Raw genomic sequence first — 19,765 nt, 5'->3', positions numbered from 1 at the left:
GATGTTGCTACATTGCTCTTTTAAACAGATCTGTCAATATGCTTAAAAACCTAACCCCAGAAGATAAAAAGTTTGACTTTGAATTTTATCTCGGTGTGGAATACTCATACTACCCACCCCGCCCCCTAAATTCTGTCTGTTCTGATATCTCCTGCAGCTTTTCTTTAAAATATTTTCGTTAACAGCATGATTATCTACTGCTAACATTGGAAGGTAGTTTAGTATTTATCTTCCTTTATAGTCTGTTTATGGATTATGGATTGATTTGCAGGATTAATAAGCAAGAGAAAACAATTGATTCTTGAAATCTTTCGTATAATTAGCCCCAAAGAAATGGAGTCTTCTGAGAGCAAACCAGTGCTTACAGAGACCTGAACACTAAGCTCCCAGAGCTCCTTGCAGCCTTGCTTGGTGTGAATATTTAGCCAGGAGAGTTTAGCTGACATTTTAGTTTCAAATCCAGGTCAGCTCTCTGGCAGCTATATGGGTTTTGTCCTGCAGTTAGAAGCAAAAACTCATTTAATGAAAGGCCTGCAGGCAGCCAGGCCTGGATAAGCTGGCTAAGAAAGTACTGTTTGTATAGAGACTCTAATTGTCTTTTTAAAGGAGTAGAGGATCTGTAATAAGAGCATATTGATTTTCAGTGATAAGATTATTATAACTTTGAAACTGTTCTTTCTAATGAACCATGAGGACTGTGCTTATTGTACATAGATGAGCCTTATAGAGAGATTCAGAAAATCTTGATTACTGAAGACGTTTTCATTATCCAGCAGAATTTCCAGAAACTTTGAAGTACTACTGTGGAAGAGATAAGAAGTTAGGGGCCATTTGGGGAGGGCAGCTCCTCAGCTCTGTGTAGGAGATACACACGGAGATGATGGTTAGAGTAAGGGACTGTCATATTGAATCCTTGAGGAAAGGTTTACCAAGTCTTTTACACCTCTACACATGCTACCTTGAAGCACCAACGTACTTACATGTGATGGTTACAAAGGCTGCCTTTAGCAAGTCACGTCACCTGAATCTAGCATTGGTTCTAGGTATAATTTCCTACTATGTCACCAGTGTTATCTTACTACAGTAGCTGAAAGGTATGTGATAATGACTAGGCATAACACGTGGGGAATCATAATACAGCTATGACTGTGACGATGACCAGTCTACGAACATGTACAGTCAGTTTAGGTCCTAGGTGGGAATGGGTACCGCGACCTGACCAAGGCATACACATTGTAAGAGGGTACCATAGTTTACCAGTTTTCTCTGAAGGTTCTGATAGGCAGTAAGTTTACTTTTAGACTCGTCTGTTAGGCCCTGGGCTTGAGGGCTGGTGCTGTTTCCTCACATCTGTTGATCCTGTTCCTTGCCCCACTGCTAATTGAGAGTACTCCTATTAGATTTTCTTCTGAAAATTAATGCTCTCATGTTTGTCAGTTGTCTCCTAGTGTTGGTTTGTCTTCTGTGAGACAGTGTTACATAAAAAAGCGGTATCAAATTACATTGCAGCCTCCTCAGTGAAAGGACTGCTGATGTGGAAGGAGTGGTAGTTTTGTGGGCTAGGGAAGGAGGATTAGAGAAGATTAAAAGATGAGAATTTCCTGTTGTCCTAACGTTTAAGAGGCTTTAATTCCATTGGGGTAGCTTTATTGATGTATTTCATCTTTTCCTCTCTGTTTAGAAAAGCATTCATATTTCATGTCCAAAGGAAAATGCATCTTCCAAGTTTTTGGCACCATGCACTACTTTTTCCAGAATTCATACAAAGAGTGTAAGTATTGTGATAAAATAAGGAGAAATGTAATAGCATGTTAATTTTTCATTTTATCTGCTTGTCTAGTGCTATAAACATATTCATAATTGATGTGACTTTACTTTGCATTATAAGATAACACAGTTAATCTTATATCACACTATCATAAGGTGATAATGTTTGGGACCACACAGAATATGTGTACAAATCCACTCAATGGTAGTCTTAGAGAAAAGAATTTTGAAATGAAATTTCCTTATGTGTGTTTTAGCAAAGCTACTTGCCAGCTTTTGGATAATGATGATAGTAGCTGATGTTTGCATAATTTGTCGCTGCTCATATTTCTGTCCCTTTTGCTCTAGGACAGGGATATTTTCTCCAAGGACAGCTTATTGAGGAATAATTTTCAAAGATCTTTCTGATAAAGCTCTGTCTACTACCATGGGCTCTTGGAAAAAAAAGTGAGAAGTAATAATAGATTATATTAAAACCTTCCACCTTTATTGTGTGGTACATTTTTAAAAATAGCTATTTTACCCCTTATTGCAAAACATAATAGTGATGAAAATTTAGGAAATATATTATTGCAAAACATAATAGTGATGAAAATTTATCATAATAGTGATGAAAATTTAGGAAATATAAAAGAAAATGAATCACTCATATTTCCATAACCTAAAGGTAATTGTTGTGAACTTTTGTTATATAGCCTTTACATTACTGGACATTCAGGTATTTCTAATTTCATGAATTTCTATTTTGATGATATACTTATAGCTAACCCTTTGCTCACAAAGACAGGAAGAAATTAGAAGACATTTTGTAAAACTAGAGTTGCAGAGTCACAGGGAATGCAAATGAAAGGCTTTTGCTGTATTCTGACTGACCTCCATTTAACTGATTTTTTGAGTCAACTCTTGCTCTCCGTTTCCTCTGTAAAATATACTGACGGATGCCCACAGCATGTTCCCAGTTCATAAGCTCTTCTCTGAGGCCTGCATACTTCTGACACTGCTGGTTAAGTTGAATGCTTACCAAGGGTCAGTTGCAATGCCAGTTATATTGTTTTTGAAATTATCTGAAACTGATGAGTGTGAAAAGGCAGAGAGTGATTATGTCTATTATAGTATGTGTGAGCAAAATAATGCAAAATGTTAGGGAAAAGATTTTAAAAACCCTAGATGATTTTTTGCTCTTAGATTACTTTGTAAGTGGGAACAAAGATTTGCCTTGCTTTAAAGAAACTGGAAGTTGTAAATTGTACCTGTTGGTTATAGTTTATTAAAAGAAAGTCAAGATGAAGTTTCCTTGTTAGTAATCAGTAAACTAATGAAAAAGTTAGTGAATTTTAAAGTACATTTATATATTTGAGTTAAAATAAAATGTAGGTATTTATGCATCCTTTTTTATTATTTTGTACTTTAACTGAATTTTTTATCAGTTGACCTACCACTGGGCCCTATCCATTGACTAAAGTGATTTTTACTGTATGGCTTTTCTACCAGACTTATTTTCTGCCAATACTGTGTATTAGAATTTTTTGTTTTTCCATTTTGATAGATAGTATTTCATTATTTTAATTTGCATTCCTTTGGTTAATCATGGATTGACCACATTTTCATATATTTATTGGCCACTCTTCATGTTATTTGCCCATTTTTCTAAGTGTGAATTTTTTCTTTATTGGTAAGAGCTCTTATATTAAGAGTGTTGAACTCTTATATTAAAGGTATTGATCCTTTACTATATATTTTGCAGATAGTTTTTTCTAGCTTGTTGTTTGCTTATGATATCTTTTGACACAGATATTTAATATTTCTAAATAATAAAACCTATCAATTTATTGCTTTATCATATCTGCCTTTGGGGTCTTGCTTAGGGTAATCTGTGATTATACATACATACATATATATATATATATATATATATATATATATATGTATATATTATTTATTTTTATTTTTATTTTTTTTAAATTGCAAAACATAGTGGGTAAGAGCCTAGACTCTAGAGACAGAGTCATTGGATTTGACTCATTGGATTTAAATTTTGGTCTGCCACTTAACTGTGTGATGTTAGGCCATGTACTTAACTTCATATGTCATAGGTTCCTTATCTGTAAAATGGGGGTAAAAATAATATTTATCTCTTAGAGATATTATGAGGAAGCAGTTAGAATTGGGTCTCGAGTATAGTAAGCACAATATAAGTGCTAAAATTATAAATCTAGTATTTTCTTTGAATTTTTATTTTTCACATTTCGAACTTTGTTACTTGGTTTGAAGTAGGGACCTAACTTAATTCTTTTTGAAATTATTAGCATGTCACAGCATTATAAAGTAATTCATCCTTTATCTCACTGGCTTGAATTATTATCTTTATCTAATATTTAAGATTATCCCATTAATCTGTCTGTTCTTTTGCTGTGACTAAGGAATAGATCTTTAGCTTTAGACTCTGCCCTAGGCTTCTGTCCTGGCTGTGCTATGTCACTTTGGGAAATTACTTAATCATCTCTTAAACCTCAAATTCCTCATCTGAAAAACAGGAATAATACCTATCATACAGATTTTTGAGGGGATTATATGAGGGTATTGTCTGTTACACGTCTGGTACATAATAGCTATTCAATAAGTGTTAGTTCCCTTTCCTCTTTTTTTTAAATAAAATTTAGAGGCAGAAGACAGCTGGTATGACCTATAAACTCTTCAGTGTTTTGTCACTTTGGAAGAAATGGATAGTTCAGACTTAATTACTTTTTAGGTCTAGGAACTAGAGCCCCAAAGATATGTAACACAGATAAATAACACGATATCCCTGTCTCCTCAAGGGATAGTACGTTATTAACTGAGAGGTTACAATACCCTACATCAGAATTTCTCAGCCGTGGCACTATTGACATTTTGAGCTGGATGATTCTTTATTGTAGGGGGATGTTCTGATGCACTGCAGGATGTTTAGCAGCATCCCTGACCTCTACCTACAAGTTGCCAGTGGGACACCGCCCCCAAGTGTAACAACTAAAACTGTTCCCAGACGTCACCAGATGTCCCCTAGGGAGCAAATTTGCCCCTGGTTGACAGCCACTACAGTATATGAACATAGTGCAGAAGACTACTGGAAGTAATGAAATCCTTGGGAGAGTTGGGAAAACCATTTACCTTTTGAGAAGCAGGTTATTTTTAAAATATTCATTGTGCCCCTTTTCTATTTCTTGTTTTCCCTTTCTCTTATTTGAGCTTATTATTAGGTGATTCATGCATTTATTAATCACCTACTATATTCCAGGTACGCTTCTGGGTACTGGGGCTAGCAATGAATAAAACTGGTGTAGAGCTTACATTCCGGGGTGTGAGACCAGCCCGTATTTGTTAATGACTTGGATATGAGCTGTGAGAGAAAATTAGAGGAGTTGGGATGATTCCAAAAATTTTGGCCTGAGAAGTGGGTAAGTTGTGGTGCAACTTACTAATTGGGGGAGAAGTAGTTGTATTAGTATGGAGCAGGGGGAAATAAGAGTTCCGGTTTGGACATATTAAGTTGGAGATCTCCGCTCTAAAACCTAACGTAGATGCCTAGCAGGCAGCTGGATAGATGCCACCTGAGTTGGGAAAAAGGTTGAGCTATGTTGCTTTAGGGGTTAAATTGATTGCAGAGTGAGGAGAAAAGTGTTTCGATATGACTTGTTTCTGGGGCCCTGTGAATGGGCACAGCAGTTGGTCTTGTTGATACAGGTCAGATGGCTTTACTTTCCCATCTAGTATTGATAAGGTACTTCATCCTTGTTCCCAAACTGCTGTCATTAGGTATTTGTTGAGTAGTTACTATGTACATAGGCTGAGATTTTGTGTAAGAAATTGCTGTACATGGTTCTGACACTCACAGAGCTCATCATATAGAACCAGACATAGAGATGAAAAAAGTTAATTCACAATACAAGTAGTCAGACTTAAGACCCAGGATTAGGCTGGGCGCAGTGGTGTTGGTGAAGAAAAGTAGACCAGAGATATGTCTCCTACACTACAATGTGAAGGCAGAGCTATGTCAAATGTACTTCTGTGTCCCGAATGCCCAGTAGTGGGAAAACAGGAGCAGAATGGGATTATTATGAGCATCAAATTATATATATGCATTTGAAAATGTTTTATAAATAATAAAACATGTTAATTGTTATAATCTAAAATTAAAGGATCCAAAATTAACAGTCTTTTCTAAGGAACCAAAATAAAGAAGAAAAAGTCTCAGAAAGTGTTAGAGTTGATATATCCTTTTAGTTCTTGCCAACACCATTCATTATGGCTTAATTGGCATAGAACAAAGTAAAATGGGAAGTTGGATAATTAAAGCCAAAGTCTCTATGCTTTCCATAGTAATTTGGGTCATGTGGGAATCATTGTTGCTGGGATTATGTATCTCAATCCTACATTTCTGGAATATTTGCAACTGGGTGTTTTTTAATAAAAAGGGTGTATATGTATGCATGCATGTGTATGAAGGAGACATGGCATTCTGATCATGGGTTATGCATGAAGTGATGGCTAACATTAAAACTGCATAAGTGAATCTTGGAATTCTCTGTTACTTATTCTGAAATACACGCACACAATATTAGGATTTTACAGAGGGAATGTGAAGTAGTAAATTGGAAGCATCTTTGCTTTTCTTTGAATCCTTCTGGTGCATCTTGGAAGACTGTCTTTTGTGTAAGTGGTGTTCCTAAGAATTAGAAGAGGTATCTTAATTTGAAACTAAAATAGCAAAAGATGTAAACTATGAGATAGGGAAAACTTTTTAACTGAAGCAGGAGACTGTAGATGATTGTAAGAATATCTTTTTGTTTCGAGAAATAAAAGGTGTTGGCTCTAGCCTTGTTGGGAATTGGTGATAGTAAGTCAACCGTCGCATGAAACACACGTCCTTTGTGTTGGGAAGCATAGGCTGGAAGACGTCTCGGAGGAGTGTGAAACGGGAGGGTTATAACATATGAACACATTTCAAAGGCAAATGAGCATTTCATTATTTGTAACACTGGTTTTATCTCTTGAACAGATAACATGCCTGGACATTTCCAGTGGAGGAGGCCTTGGTGTGTCTTCTAGTGCTGATGGGAGCATGAAGATCTGGCAGGCTTCCAATGGAGAGCTCAGAGTAAAGGCTTTAGATACACTTTTAGTGTCTTACTCATACAGGGTGGGCTTAGGAACCTTATACTGGGTCATGGAAAGAAGAGTGGCCAATTCTAAAACTGTAGTGCCACTGCACTTCAGTTGATCTTTGTTCTTCCATTTGTGACGCTGAGAAACATCCTCAAGGTTGGTGATGTGCCAGAACAAATTGGGGCTGGCACAGTGGAGGAGCCAGGCCAACGAATGTCTAAGTGGGTGGTCCCTTGGTACGAACTGCTTTTGTAACCAGTTTCTACCAGTAGCGAGGCTGTTACACTGATTATATGACTGAGCCCCTCAGCCTGTACAGAGGATTTTAAGAATGGGTGTGTAAAAGAGTCCTCAAGCCTCCTCAGCTTCTTCTATATAGATCTAGACTTAGGGATGGCTGTGAGAGCCGTGAAGTTCAAATCCACAACGTCTGTAGCCAAAGCTGGAGAGGGAGCCAGCAGCTCTTAGAACACGCCCTTGTAGACAAATGAGCTAGAGATCCTTTGGACCGCCTTAGTTTTAAAACCCAGTATGTGGGTGTAGCATGTAGCTATTTCATTTAAGGATATGGGAGGTAAGAGAATATCAAAGGATGGACAAGAGAACTAGCATGGAATTTTCTTTTGTTTTTCCAGAGAGTATTGGAAGGACATGTGTTTGATGTGAATTGTTGCAGGTTTTTCCCATCAGGCCTCGTGGTTCTGAGTGGGGGAATGGATGCCCAGCTGAAGATCTGGTCAGCTGAAGATGCTAGCTGTGTGGTGACCTTCAAAGGTCACAAAGGAGGTATGAAAGCTTCTCTAATGATTCCCAGACATGAATCACCAAGAAGAAACAGAAGCTGATTTACCACAAAAATACAAATAATTTATTCAACTGGCCATTTAAATGCGCTGCTGTTTCCCCAAGGATTAGAAATTCCTTTGCGACTCAGCCTTGTTATTGCTGTCTAGAACTAAATGCCTCCCACAGATAGTTGTTTTCCCCAATTGATAAGCGAAAAACATCCTCCCCAGGAGATCATCTACTTGTGTGCTGAGAAAAAAGGATAGAAATAGTTGTACCCACATTTTCTCATGATAAGTCCTTTGGCTGAGGTGATCGTAAATGCTGGATGGCAAATGGCTGCATCACCAGACATCAAAGGTAGAGCATGGTACGGCTGTTGATTCCCATGGATTTAAATCACAGTTCAGATTTTTAAAATGGATTAGCCATATAACTAATCGGATTGTAGAGACAGAGTGAGAACATCATCCTTTTGTAACTGATTGGTTGGTTGGTTGGAAAAAAATACATTATTTTAAAGATGTTTTATCCCTTAATTGGAATGTTAAAAAGATGATAGATAATGTTATTCTTATTTCACAAGTTTGGATATTTTTGAAAATGTAATAATATCCCCAAGTAAATTCTTAACCTGATCCCTCCTTTGGAACCATAATACACATCATCTGTACCACTCATTTGAGAATTAATTCTGTATTGTTCTATACTTACAGTACTTAAAGCCTTGTTTTTGCCTTGTGTACCCAACTATATTATAAATAACTTGTGTGCAGAGATTGAGTTTTTAAGTTTTAATTCGTTTTATAATGGTTTTCAGATTACATACAGATCATCTAGCAAACACGTTAACCTTAGCAAATAAATGCTTTATTTCTAAGACTGTAAGTACATGAGTGCATTGAGAGGGAATTATCCTTTCTATTCCCTCTCAATGCACTCATGTACTTACAGTCTTAGAGATAAAGCCTTCACATTGAGCCTGACAGGGCTAAGGAGTTAAAGCAGCCCACATAGTAGGGGAGTCCAGGAGCCAAAGGAGCCTAGAGGAACGCTGTGGGATTCACCTCGGATCTGTCCATCCTTCTGAGCGTGTGAGGTGAGGGGGAACTTTCAGTGGAACAAAGCACGGCTGTACATGTTGAGCTTAACAAGATGCGTATTCAACATCAGTGCACACTCACTCAGCTTATGATACCTGTGGATTACTGCAGTTGTTGAGTGTGCCTTCCACGTGCATCCTAAGTCTCCCAGCATTCTTCCGTTCTCCTTAAGAATTACATGTGTGTCATTTAATTTAGCGTGGATTACAGAATGTTTGATCATCTGATTTAAGATTTTAATCATGTTGTTTGTCCCATTCTTTTGGCTTTGTGAGAAAGTGCTGGGGTGGGGTTGGGGGCTTCTCCAAAATGTAACAACCCTGACTTTTTTTTCCTTAAGGGGAGGGTTTTTAATAGATTGAACAGAAATGATAAACTGTAGGAGAAATGACGGGAAGTCAGAACCAGGCTGTCTGTCAGGTCTTGAATGCTCCTCTCCAGTTTGTTCTGTGAAGTAGCCCAGGTTTGGAGTTGCCCTTTCTTCTACAATACAGAGCAAAAATCAAGACTAATCTCCAGTAGTTTAGCAGCATATAGGTCACTGTCTCCAGCCAAATGACTTCCAAGTTGCTTTGTGTGGCTCCCTTGTTATAATCTTTTTAGTTATGAGATTTTGAAGCATTTTATTAGTGAAAGCCTTGAATCAAATAAAAAACAGTAAAGAATTGCAGCAGGTCCTCCAATAGTGTCATTTCATTCAATATCATTTCGTTACAGTCTTGATGAGAGGCTGTAGGAACTTAACTCTTGTTTATATTAGTGAGCCTATAATACAGTTGGTTTCGTTACATATCATTTTGCTTAAAGTCACAGAACCTATTGACAACATTGAGGACTTACTGTATTAGTGGTTTCACAGGTGGTGACAAAGAGAAGATAGTGAGTGTTGAAAATGAACATGGTCTTTTATTGCACAGGGTACATCTTGACAAGCAAGATATAAAAGAGAACACTAAGAAGACTGGACTGGACATAGCCTGATGCTTATTGAAAAGAATCATTAGGACACTAATAAAGTAGCTCTGTATATAAAGATCTGTTGTAAAGGATAATCTTTTATTAATTAAGTCCCTGGCTTGCTTACTGCTTCTAGTATATGAAAGCAGGGAAGCAGGGTAATAGAGTGGTTAGCATGGGATTTGGAGACATATAAATCTTGGTTTAAATCTTAATTCTTCCACTTAAAATCTATGTGACCTTGAAAAGTTGCTTAATTTTTCTTAGCCCTAATTTCCTCCTATGTAAAATGGGGATAGTAGTATTAACTGAAATGGTAATATGAAGAATTTCGCATAATCCCTGATACATAATAAGTGTACAATAAATGTTATTGTTGGTATAAAACATAAAACTAAACTTTAATCCCTGCCAGAAAAGGCATGCCCTGTGATGTTTTAACATACTTGTCAAATATGAAAAGCAGAAATTGTTATTTCTAATAGAAATTTTCAAATGGAAACAGATATCCTAGTTAATATGTAATTGGTCTTCCCTAATACTTTTAGATAGATATTTTGTATATAAATAAAGGATTAGTGTGTTCTTTACTTAATTAAGTCAGAGGTAAGATTTGTGTATGTTTCTCTTTCCAGTGAAAATAAAAATTAGTAGTTTGTTGTATGTAATATATGAGTTTACTAAGTAGCTCTAAAGTGTACTATGATCAGTGTGAAGTTTTAAAATTGCCCAGACCATTTAATTAAGATTGGTGAATTTGGAGGTATATATTTATAATCCTAATTCTTTGTAATAACACCAGCTCTTTCTAATCTATGAAAACATTGAGAACAAACGAAACAACATTTCAGTTGATTGGTTGAGTTTCTGTTCACCAATGTAGGAGAGATGCTTACATTTGTAGAATAATTCAAGAAACCAGGTTGCATTTTCAGCACTTGGGCCATTATTTTTAAACTCTTACATACTTTCTTTGAAATTAGATTTGCTGTCTCCAAATACAAACAGATCTTTGATTACTTAATAAGAGCTGGAGGCCCTTCCTAATGTTCCTATTGGTATGTTATTTGCACTCATTTTTTTCTAAGATCTGAATCATAGCCATTACTTTTCCCATGTACACATATATGCATCCTGATCTGTAGCAACATTGAAACAGCTAAATATGATAGTAAAACTAGATAATTTTAATAGAGTAAACTTGTTAAAAACATGACTCGAAATATGAAACTTGCTCTCTTTCTTACTAATACTTATTTTAGTCATAGTTTCATCTAACATTCTTATTTCTCAGACTTTGGCTAGGATGTTTATATGAGTCAGCTGAATCTTTTCTTGAAGGCAAATGGGTTTGCATCTTGGTTTATATGTTGAGGATTTGTATCTGTTTGGTTTGATACCTAAAGCCGTGGAGGCTTCTAGTAGGCCTAGTTATGGCTGCGGCTTTTATAAAGGCATTCCTGCTACTTCTGTAGCTTTCTAAAGTAGGTCCTCTGAAGTTCCTGCTTCTATAGGGCTCCTCTTTCTTTTATTCTTGTCATCTTAGAGTGAAAAGACCCATACTACATGCTACTATATAGTGAGTAACATTTTAGAGAAGGGGGTGATAATTTTACACTCTACTTTTGTAAAAAAGGAAAACTTTCTAGATGGCAGCTCTTAGGTGAGTGTTACTTACAATTTGTACACAAGTAATACCATGCACGACTCCTACCCACAGTTGGCGGCATCCTGCCTTGGAGACTTACTCATCAGAACTGATTTTTCTTTTAAAGCTTGAATCACTTCCGTGGAACTTAGTAACTTTTTTTTTTTTTAAGGAGGGCACAGCTCACAGTGCCCCATGTGGGGATTGAACCCGCAACCTTGGTGTCATTAGCACCAACCAACTAAGCCAACCGGCCACCCCAAGTAACATTTTTAAATAGCAGATGGAACTTTCCAATAAATACAAACAGATCTTTGATTACTTAATAAGAGCTGGAGGCCTTCCTAATGTTCCTATTGATGTTTCCTTAAGATTCTTAAAAGATCTAAGATCCTTTTCTAGCTAGATTTATGCTGAATGTGTTATGGAGGCAGAGTGGGAAGGTGGTGTTTTTAAACTCAAAATACTTTCTTTTTAAGTGTGTTTTTCCAGGACCTATTGGCTCCAAGTCAAGTAGTTGTTTCAATCTAGTTGTGGAGGGCGCAGCTCACAGTGGCCCATGTGGGGATTGAACCAGCAACCTTGGTGTTAAGAGCACCACATTCTAACCAAATGAGCTAACCGGCCGCCCCCTAAACTCAAAATACTTTACAAAGTGGTTGAAATAAAAAAACATCAAATAGCAGCAATACATGTTGCCTCCTTAGATCTGTTTCTGAGAAGAAGGCTATTTTGTCTGTAGTGGTCTTTATCCAGTGGATTTGCAATTGTGAGGATTACATTTTACTTTTCCAAAAACTATAGTCAGCTATATAAATTGGATTTAGTTTTTATTTTAAATTGGATATATTTGGAAACTTATGCTATAATTAGGTTCCACCTAAGTTGTCTCTAATCCTATTTTCTCAGGCCCTAAATTGGCTACTTTTTCAATTTGTGGCAATTTCAGAAACTCATCTTTTTCTGAAAAAGGCTTTCAAAGTGAAATTTCTAGTGAGAGTTGAGGCATGTGGTTAATTGCATGGGTCATCCATCACCTGTACCTTTTGTTGAGTTGCTGTGGACTTTTAGTTAGGGTTTGTATATATGAAGTCATCTCATTGAGAGGAATGGGAGCGAGCCAAAGATCATTAATTTGCTAAGTGACCTTTGGTCAGGTCAGATCTTAATAGTCAACCTGTAAGTATTTCTTGGGCACCTATAACAGGATCAGAAACGGGTTTTAGTGAAACAAGTACCAGCCCTGCCTGTAGGGTAGTCCATAGGGTCGGACTACATTTCTACTCTGTACAGTCCTGGGTTATCTCACAAATGCCACTGTTTCGTACCTCTTTATGTCCATGAATATCTCTCCCTTTTCATGCTGTATGCTCCTGAGGCCAGGGACCTTAGCAAATATTCAGATAAAAGGTAATAGATGGCTTCAAAAATCATAAAATCTGTGGCCATTTTGGATAGTACAACACTGCGGATCTTACTTGATGTTGTTTAGCAGGCAGGCCCCTGTATGGTGCCAGGGCCCAGGCGCTGTGTAGCTCGGCTTCCTGCTGGGCTCCTCTAACACCACTCTGGCCTAAGGAGAGTACTGGCTCGCACTACCTCTTTGCACACAGGGCAGCTTCTCCTTGGACTTGCTGATACCTTCCTGGTGAAAGTGGGGCACCGACTTGTACCACTTCAATTTGCATCATCTCCCTGCCTCCAAGTAGGTTTGTAAGCTCAGTTCCCTGCTGACTAACACCAGCGGAGGGGCTGGGGAAAGTGCAGTGCTACTTCCCACCTCCTCTTTCTGCCTCTTTTGGCCTGTTGCTGACAGGTGGGGTAGAGGCTCAGCTCCCCTCTGGACCCTGCTGACAGTACCCCACTGGGCTGGTCAGCATCGCAGGGCGGGGTAATTGGAGTGCTGCTTGCTGCTTCCATGCGGGCTGGGGTAGAAGATCACTTCCTGGTTAGCTCCGCTGAAACCTTGAGAGGGAGAGGTAGCAATTTTCCTGTTGCTGTTTGAGTGAGGTGGATGTTACCAAAAAGATTTTTTGTTCTGATGGCCACCCCTTTCCCAGTCTTTTGCCTGGGGCAACAGACTACTTGGAGTTTTGTTTTTAATGGTGCCTGTTCCTTTTATTGGTTCCGTGTTGGAGGATTCTGCAGTGTCCTATCCAGAATATGTGGGAGGCAATAAGGAAATCCAGGGAACTCATTGTCCTGTTGTTCCACAAGTCTTTTTTTTTTTTTTTAAGATTTTTATTAAAATATAGCTATTAGGTTGGTGCAAAAGTAATTTTACACCAACCTAATAACGTACATATTATATTAGTTTCAGGTTGTTCCTCAAGTCTTGAGGTCCCTAGGTGGTCTGCCATCTTCTTTCCATCTTTCAGTCTTACGCTTGTTTGTTATGCCCAGCTTGTTTTAGTTGTAAGAAGAAGGACCTGTCACATCCTTTTTTTAAGATGAGGAAACTAACCCTTTCAATTAGTTATCAATGGAAGCAGTGGGATCTTTAAAGATGGTGATTTACAGATGTAACTCACTATGATATCTACTTAATTTTTGTTTAAAAAACAGCTTTTAAAGCCAAATTAAAAACTTGAAACCACTGCTCTAGAACACTCCACTAAAAATTAAATCCAAAGCTTCTTTTTCCATGTCTGCCTCATAGCTGGTCTTTGAACCACTGGGAGGCAGGTACTCTGTTCTGTTTATTTCTGTTTCTAGCACTTGAATGTGTCCGGCACGTGGCACATGTCCAATACATGTTTGTGAAGGAAGGAAGTCATCTGTGCAGATTGATCTTCTCTGCCCTTGTAGTTCCTCTAGTACCAACTCCATCTTAGAATCTTTTTTTTTTTTTTCTCTTGCCAGGTATTCTGGACACAGCCATTGTTGATCGGGGGAGGAATGTAGTATCTGGTTCTCGAGATGGGACAGTGCGGCTTTGGGATTGCGGGCGCTCAGCCTGCCTGGGAGTCGTTGCAGACTGTGGTGCTTCCATCAATGGAGTGGCTGTGGGTGCTGCCGACAATTCCATAAACCTCGGCTCCCCTGAGCGGACGCCCAGTAAGTTGATAATGATGTGTGTGAGCTTAGTTTGTTGCCTTAGGCCCTTTAGTATTTGCCTGAGTTTCTCCTCTTTTCCTTATCCTTTCCTATGCTATAGCTGGCATTTCTGTTTTCATCATAAGATGAATATTTATTGCAAACCTATCTGTTTCTGTTGCTTTGATATCTACAAAGGAATTACATGTCATAGTTACTGCATTTGAATAAGTACAATATAATTTCAGATGAGACTGATGCCTATAAAAGAGAGAACAGTAAAATTTTGCCTGAAATAACTGAGTGATTCTTGGAAGAAGAGAGTGTTTCAGGTTAATGTAGATAAGAAAGAAGTCACAAAAGCAGTTGACTTGCACTTTGAAGGATAGAGTCAAGGTGAACAGACAAGAATGGGAAGGATGGGCGAATGGGAGCCAGGGCAGGGTCACCAGTGACTCCGTGTTGCCTAATCCAGTGTCACCTCTCTGCTTGTCTTCTTTCTGAGGTTGCAACAGTATTCAGCATAGTCACCTCCTCTTCTCAGGACACTCGTTCCTCGGCTTCTGTGATACCATCGTCCCATTTCCTCAAGCCCGAAGCCGGAGATTCATTCACGACACACCCCCACCCTTCCTCATGTCCCACCTCAGCAGATCTGTCATTTCTACCTTCAAAGTGTTTCCAGTTTTCCCATCTCGCCCTCCTTCCCACTCTTCCTCCTGCCAGCATCCTGGTCCAGTCTAGCAACGTCTGTTGCTGGTAATATTCTCCTATATCCATTCTCAGAACAGCCACTGTGGTTATCTACGCAACATGAAGCAAGTCATGTCATGGGTCATTTCCCTCCTCTCCCCCAGTGGCCTCCTTTTAGACACAGATTAAAATTCTAACCCCTTTGCCATGGTTTATCACAAACCCTGACACTTTCTGAACCCTACATTTCTCTCCAGCCTCATGTCATAGCTGCCAGGCCCACTGTGTTCCAGGCCTTCTGTTTGTTCTTTCAGCACAGCAGACTGCCAGCCAGCACTTTTCGACTCTTCACATGTCTGGTTTCTGTTTACCATTCAGGTCTCAGTTGAAAAGTGGCCTCCACAGAGCCTTTTTAAAGTTGAAGTTTAAATTTAAAGTGATCTTCCCCGCACTCCTGCCAATCTTCTCACCATCTGTTCATTTTTGATCGTATTTTCCTGTTTTATTTCCTTTGTAGAACTCATCACTGTCTGAAAGTATCCTACTTGTTTACCTATTCCACTCTCTCCTATTTCCACTAGAATCCTGTTTGTATATCACTATTTCCTCAACACTGAGAATAGTGTCTGATACATATTAGACCCTCAGTACATATTTAGTGAATAAATCAATTTTATTTCCTCTACACCATAAGAGCCTTGAGGGCAGAGACTCTATTTCATTCAACACTGTACCCCTGCTCCTAGTATGGTATCTTGTCACATTACAAAGGACTTAATAATAATATATTTCAGTTGGGTTTATTGAGGTATATTTTACATAAAGTCACCCTTTTTAATTGCACAGTTCTGTGAGTTTTGACAAATGTGTATAGTCATATCAACAATACCATAGTCAAGATATAGAACATAATAAACGCTTTCTTAAATTAATGAGTGAATCACTAACAGAGTCATTCAGTTATACAGCCATTAGTATCTGTGCTGTCTGAGTCCTGCCAGCTGATCAGCCCAGCCCGTTATTGATTTGGTTTATCTGTCATGCAGGTGAACGGGAGGTTGGAACAGAATCAAAAATGCTGCTGTTGGCCCGAGAAGATAAGAAGCTTCAGTGCTTGGGACTACAGAGCAGGCAGCCGGCAAGTGGTTTCTCTAAGACCTTTGACCTCTGGGGCAACCTGGTTCACTCTTGATTCTTGGAAAGCTGTCCTGGAAACCTTTCTGCTTGCTCACTTGACCTTTTGAGGAAGCTGCATGAGAGGCGGTCCAGTGTGATGATTAAAATCATGAGATTTGGAATAAGGGCAACATTTAAATCTCAGCTCTTCCACTTACTGGCTATGACATTGGACAGGTTACTTAACCTCTCTGACCCTCAGTTTCCTCACCACTAAACTGGGCCTAGTAGGACTTATAGGGCTATGTGATGAGGATTAAATGCACTACTGCTTTGTGGTCTTTGTTAAGTTACTTTCATCTCGGCCTTCATGTGCTATATGTAAAATGATGAGGTTGTATAGATTCCCTTTAACCTCTGAGGTGACGTGAAGAAATTCTGAGTAAAGGACTCCTGCACTAAGGGCTCTTGATCAACTGACGGCCAGAACATCTTTTATAGACGAATTAGTTCAAGTTTCTTCCTCACCCTCAGGTTTTGCATTAGGAACATACAGTGTTCCTAATTAAACTCTGAGTTCCCTGGGATTCGATTTTTAAAATTTTGTTCCAGCCCCTGTCACCATCACCCAGATAACTGTAATGATTTGGTTTGGCCAGAGGCTTTGTTTCATTTTATCTCGATCCTTCATTGTGCTGGTGATACTTCCATTTTCAAAGTTTATTCCCATAACATCACTATTTTTGATCATACTGCCTTTGCACTCTCAATTTCCATGCTGACTTTTACTTCCAAAAGGAAATCAAGGGTTTTATTTTGTTTCGTTCCTTTCCTTTTTAGAACATTTAAGGAAGAAATGATCAATTTGAGCTAACAGTAAGGAATAAATAAAATGTAATCATTTCTTGTTTCAAGTACACGGGGAGAATTGTGATCTTGAAATTGCCACTTTAGGTCAGCCTGTTTCTTTTCCTACAAAGCACCTCCTTTCAAAAGGTGTTAGAAGTGCCATGAAGCAAATCTTAAATATGTGAATGCAAGTGTTTCTCAAATGGAGGGTTGTAATGAAAAGAGGGAAAAGAAAGATTTTGGATGTTGAGGAGCCTGTAAATCAATGTGTTGAGGGGTAAGAGTTTGAAAATTGCTACCTATCGTATTTTATAAACTGCTTAAGTCCTCAGCCAACCTTAGGTTCCTGAAATCCTGGGAGTGCTTCTTCCTCTGTTATTGGTGAATGCTTAGTTTAGATCGAGTGCTTAAAGGGGGAAGAAAGAAAATATCTCTAAAAATAGTAAAATTTTCCTTTTCTTGGTGCTTGTTTATTCCTGGAAACAAATTAAGCTTTAAACAGCATTTTTGTCTCCTGCTTTTTCCCAGGTATTCCTCTTTATTGGCTCAGAAGCCTTCAACTGCTGTACGTTTCTCTCTGGCTTCTTGCTGTTGGCTGGGACACAGGATGGAAACATTTATCAGCTGGATGTGAGGAGTCCAAGGTGAGTCAGCATTCGTTTGCATGATGTAGGTCTTCCACAGAGTGGAAATTTTTATTGGCTTTAACATTGATTTAGCCTAACATATATGTGACTATTGAGTCAAGGGTATATTTTCCATTTATAAAGGTTTTCCAGTGTGAATTATCTGATTATTCTTATTATTCCTAAATCCTATTAAAAGATAATTTGATTCATACTGTCATGATTGTCCTATTGTAATTATTGCTTTGGAAATTAAACTTATATAATAAGCTAACATTTCATTTTAAATGATTTTGTAGAACATTGAATTTTAAGGAGCTCGGTAATTTTTTCTATGGTATAAGATCTTGGTTGGCCTAAGAGTGATCATTTTTCAAGTTCAAGTAAGCCAGCTCCGGTTCTTTATTTAGCTTTGATCATAACCTATCTAAACCAGGCCTTATTCTGGTCTTTAAGATATCCAGTCACACAACCTCTCTGCCCCAGGATTTAATAATTTCTACAATCCTACCCCTTCCTGCTTCCTTTGTTCAACAATATTTACTGAATGGCTTCTATGGGCACTAGGCTTTGTGCAGCACACTGGAAAACAGAAATAAAAGATTTAATATATACACACACACATATATATATATACATACATACATATATATATATTTATATTTATATATATATACACACACTCTGCCTTTGAGGCGCTTGGAGTCCAATAGTAATGATGGACAAGTAAAAGACTTGTGATGCGGTGTGATCAGTGGTCTGACAGGGCGATACACGGTGAAGTAGCACCGTGAAGGACAGAGAAGAAGGTGAGACTGCTTCTCCAAGGCGGTGAGGCTTTAATTGCATCTTGTCCAGGAGGAAGTTTCCAAGTTAGGAAAAGAGGGTTCTGCCCGAGGTAGAAGAGCATATAGAGCAGTATGAAGGCATGTGAAAGTATGACCCTTCTGGGGATCTCTGAGTAGTTTAATATGACAAGTATGTACCCTGGAGATGGGGCAGCGGTGGGAAATGATGCCAGATAGTAAAACAGGTGTTTTCTTAGATAAGACTGACATACCGACCTACGGAGTTTAGACTTTATTCCAAGAGCAGTGAAGAAATTCCAGCCAAAGAGTGTCTAGCTTGTACCTTTTCTTTCATAATTTAAGTTACTTTTGTACTTGTTTTTGCCTCCCTAGAGATAAGTAATCTCTGATCACCACTATAAAATCACCCTTACATACATATTAAATTGATTTTTCTTCACTTTTGTGTTTTGTTTTACAGAGTCCTGACAATTTTAATATTTCACAACTGTCTTAGTTCTGTCTATAAGTAAAAAGATGAACACTGTTACCTTAAACCCTTGTCAGGCCTCCCTGAAAACGAGCTATTGTAGGTGTCCAAGTTCATTCAGCTCAATGACATGTTTAGAAACGTGTTTAGATTCACAGCAAGTGTTTTTGAATGGTTTACCTTAATCTACCACTTAAGGAAAAAAGATGAACACTGTTACCTTAAACCCTTGTCAGGCCTCCCTGAAAACGAGCTATTGTAGGTGTCCAAGTTCATTCAGCTCAATGACATGTTTAGAAACGTGTTTAGATTCACAGCAAGTGTTTTTGAATGGTTTACCTTAATCTACCACTTAAGGATTTTGTAGGAAAGAAACCATATGAACATTTAATCTTTATCCATCTGTGTCCTGTTTGTTGTTATGGGCTAGTACTGTATGTTGAATATAGTCAAGCATTGCTTTTGAAGAAAAAAACTAAAATTGCCCCTTTTACTCTGAATCCTAGGGCTCCAGTACAAGTCATCCGTAGGTCAGGAGCGCCCGTCCTGTCCCTGCTGAGTTTCAGAGACGGCTTCATTGCCAGCCAAGGTGGGTCCGGGCCAGTGGAGAGAAGTGGTCCCTGGAGTTCTGCTAAACATACTCGTAGGGTTAAGTGCCTGGTCTATGGCTGGGCTAGGGGCATGGTCCTGCACGATTCTTTGGCATATGGTGCTTATCACATAGTGTTTATTGCCCTTCGTTGTAGTTGTCTATGACCCCCTGC

At 38.4% G+C, this 19,765-nt stretch overlaps 1 protein-coding gene across 4 annotated transcripts in view; it reads left to right on the top strand.

Moving 5' to 3' along the window:
* PAAF1 (proteasomal ATPase associated factor 1) overlaps window positions 1–19,765 on the top strand; it is a 34,495-nt gene that overhangs the window by 7,638 nt on the left and 7,092 nt on the right. For 3 of the 4 annotated variants that reach the window (XM_019744387.3, XM_019744384.3, XM_074335785.2), the window contains 7 exons: window positions 1,682–1,771; window positions 6,803–6,901; window positions 7,545–7,695; window positions 14,266–14,460; window positions 16,179–16,270; window positions 17,626–17,741; window positions 19,508–19,590. In XM_019744387.3, the coding sequence (XP_019599946.3) occupies window positions 6,866–6,901; window positions 7,545–7,695; window positions 14,266–14,460; window positions 16,179–16,270; window positions 17,626–17,741; window positions 19,508–19,590 (673 nt within the window). In that variant the 5' untranslated portion in view covers window positions 1,682–1,771; window positions 6,803–6,865. The remainder of the gene's footprint in view (window positions 1–1,681; window positions 1,772–6,802; window positions 6,902–7,544; window positions 7,696–14,265; window positions 14,461–16,178; window positions 16,271–17,625; window positions 17,742–19,507; window positions 19,591–19,765) is intronic. The other variant, XM_088791579.1, reaches the window with a different exon arrangement.

Source organism: Rhinolophus sinicus, chromosome 14, assembly GCF_057876585.1.
Source record: "Rhinolophus sinicus isolate RSI-liver-muscle chromosome 14, RSI-T2T, whole genome shotgun sequence".
NCBI lineage: Eukaryota > Metazoa > Chordata > Mammalia > Chiroptera > Rhinolophidae > Rhinolophus > Rhinolophus sinicus.
The sequence above is the reverse complement of the archived record's forward strand: the minus strand, read 5'-3'. Positions and strand labels throughout refer to the sequence as shown.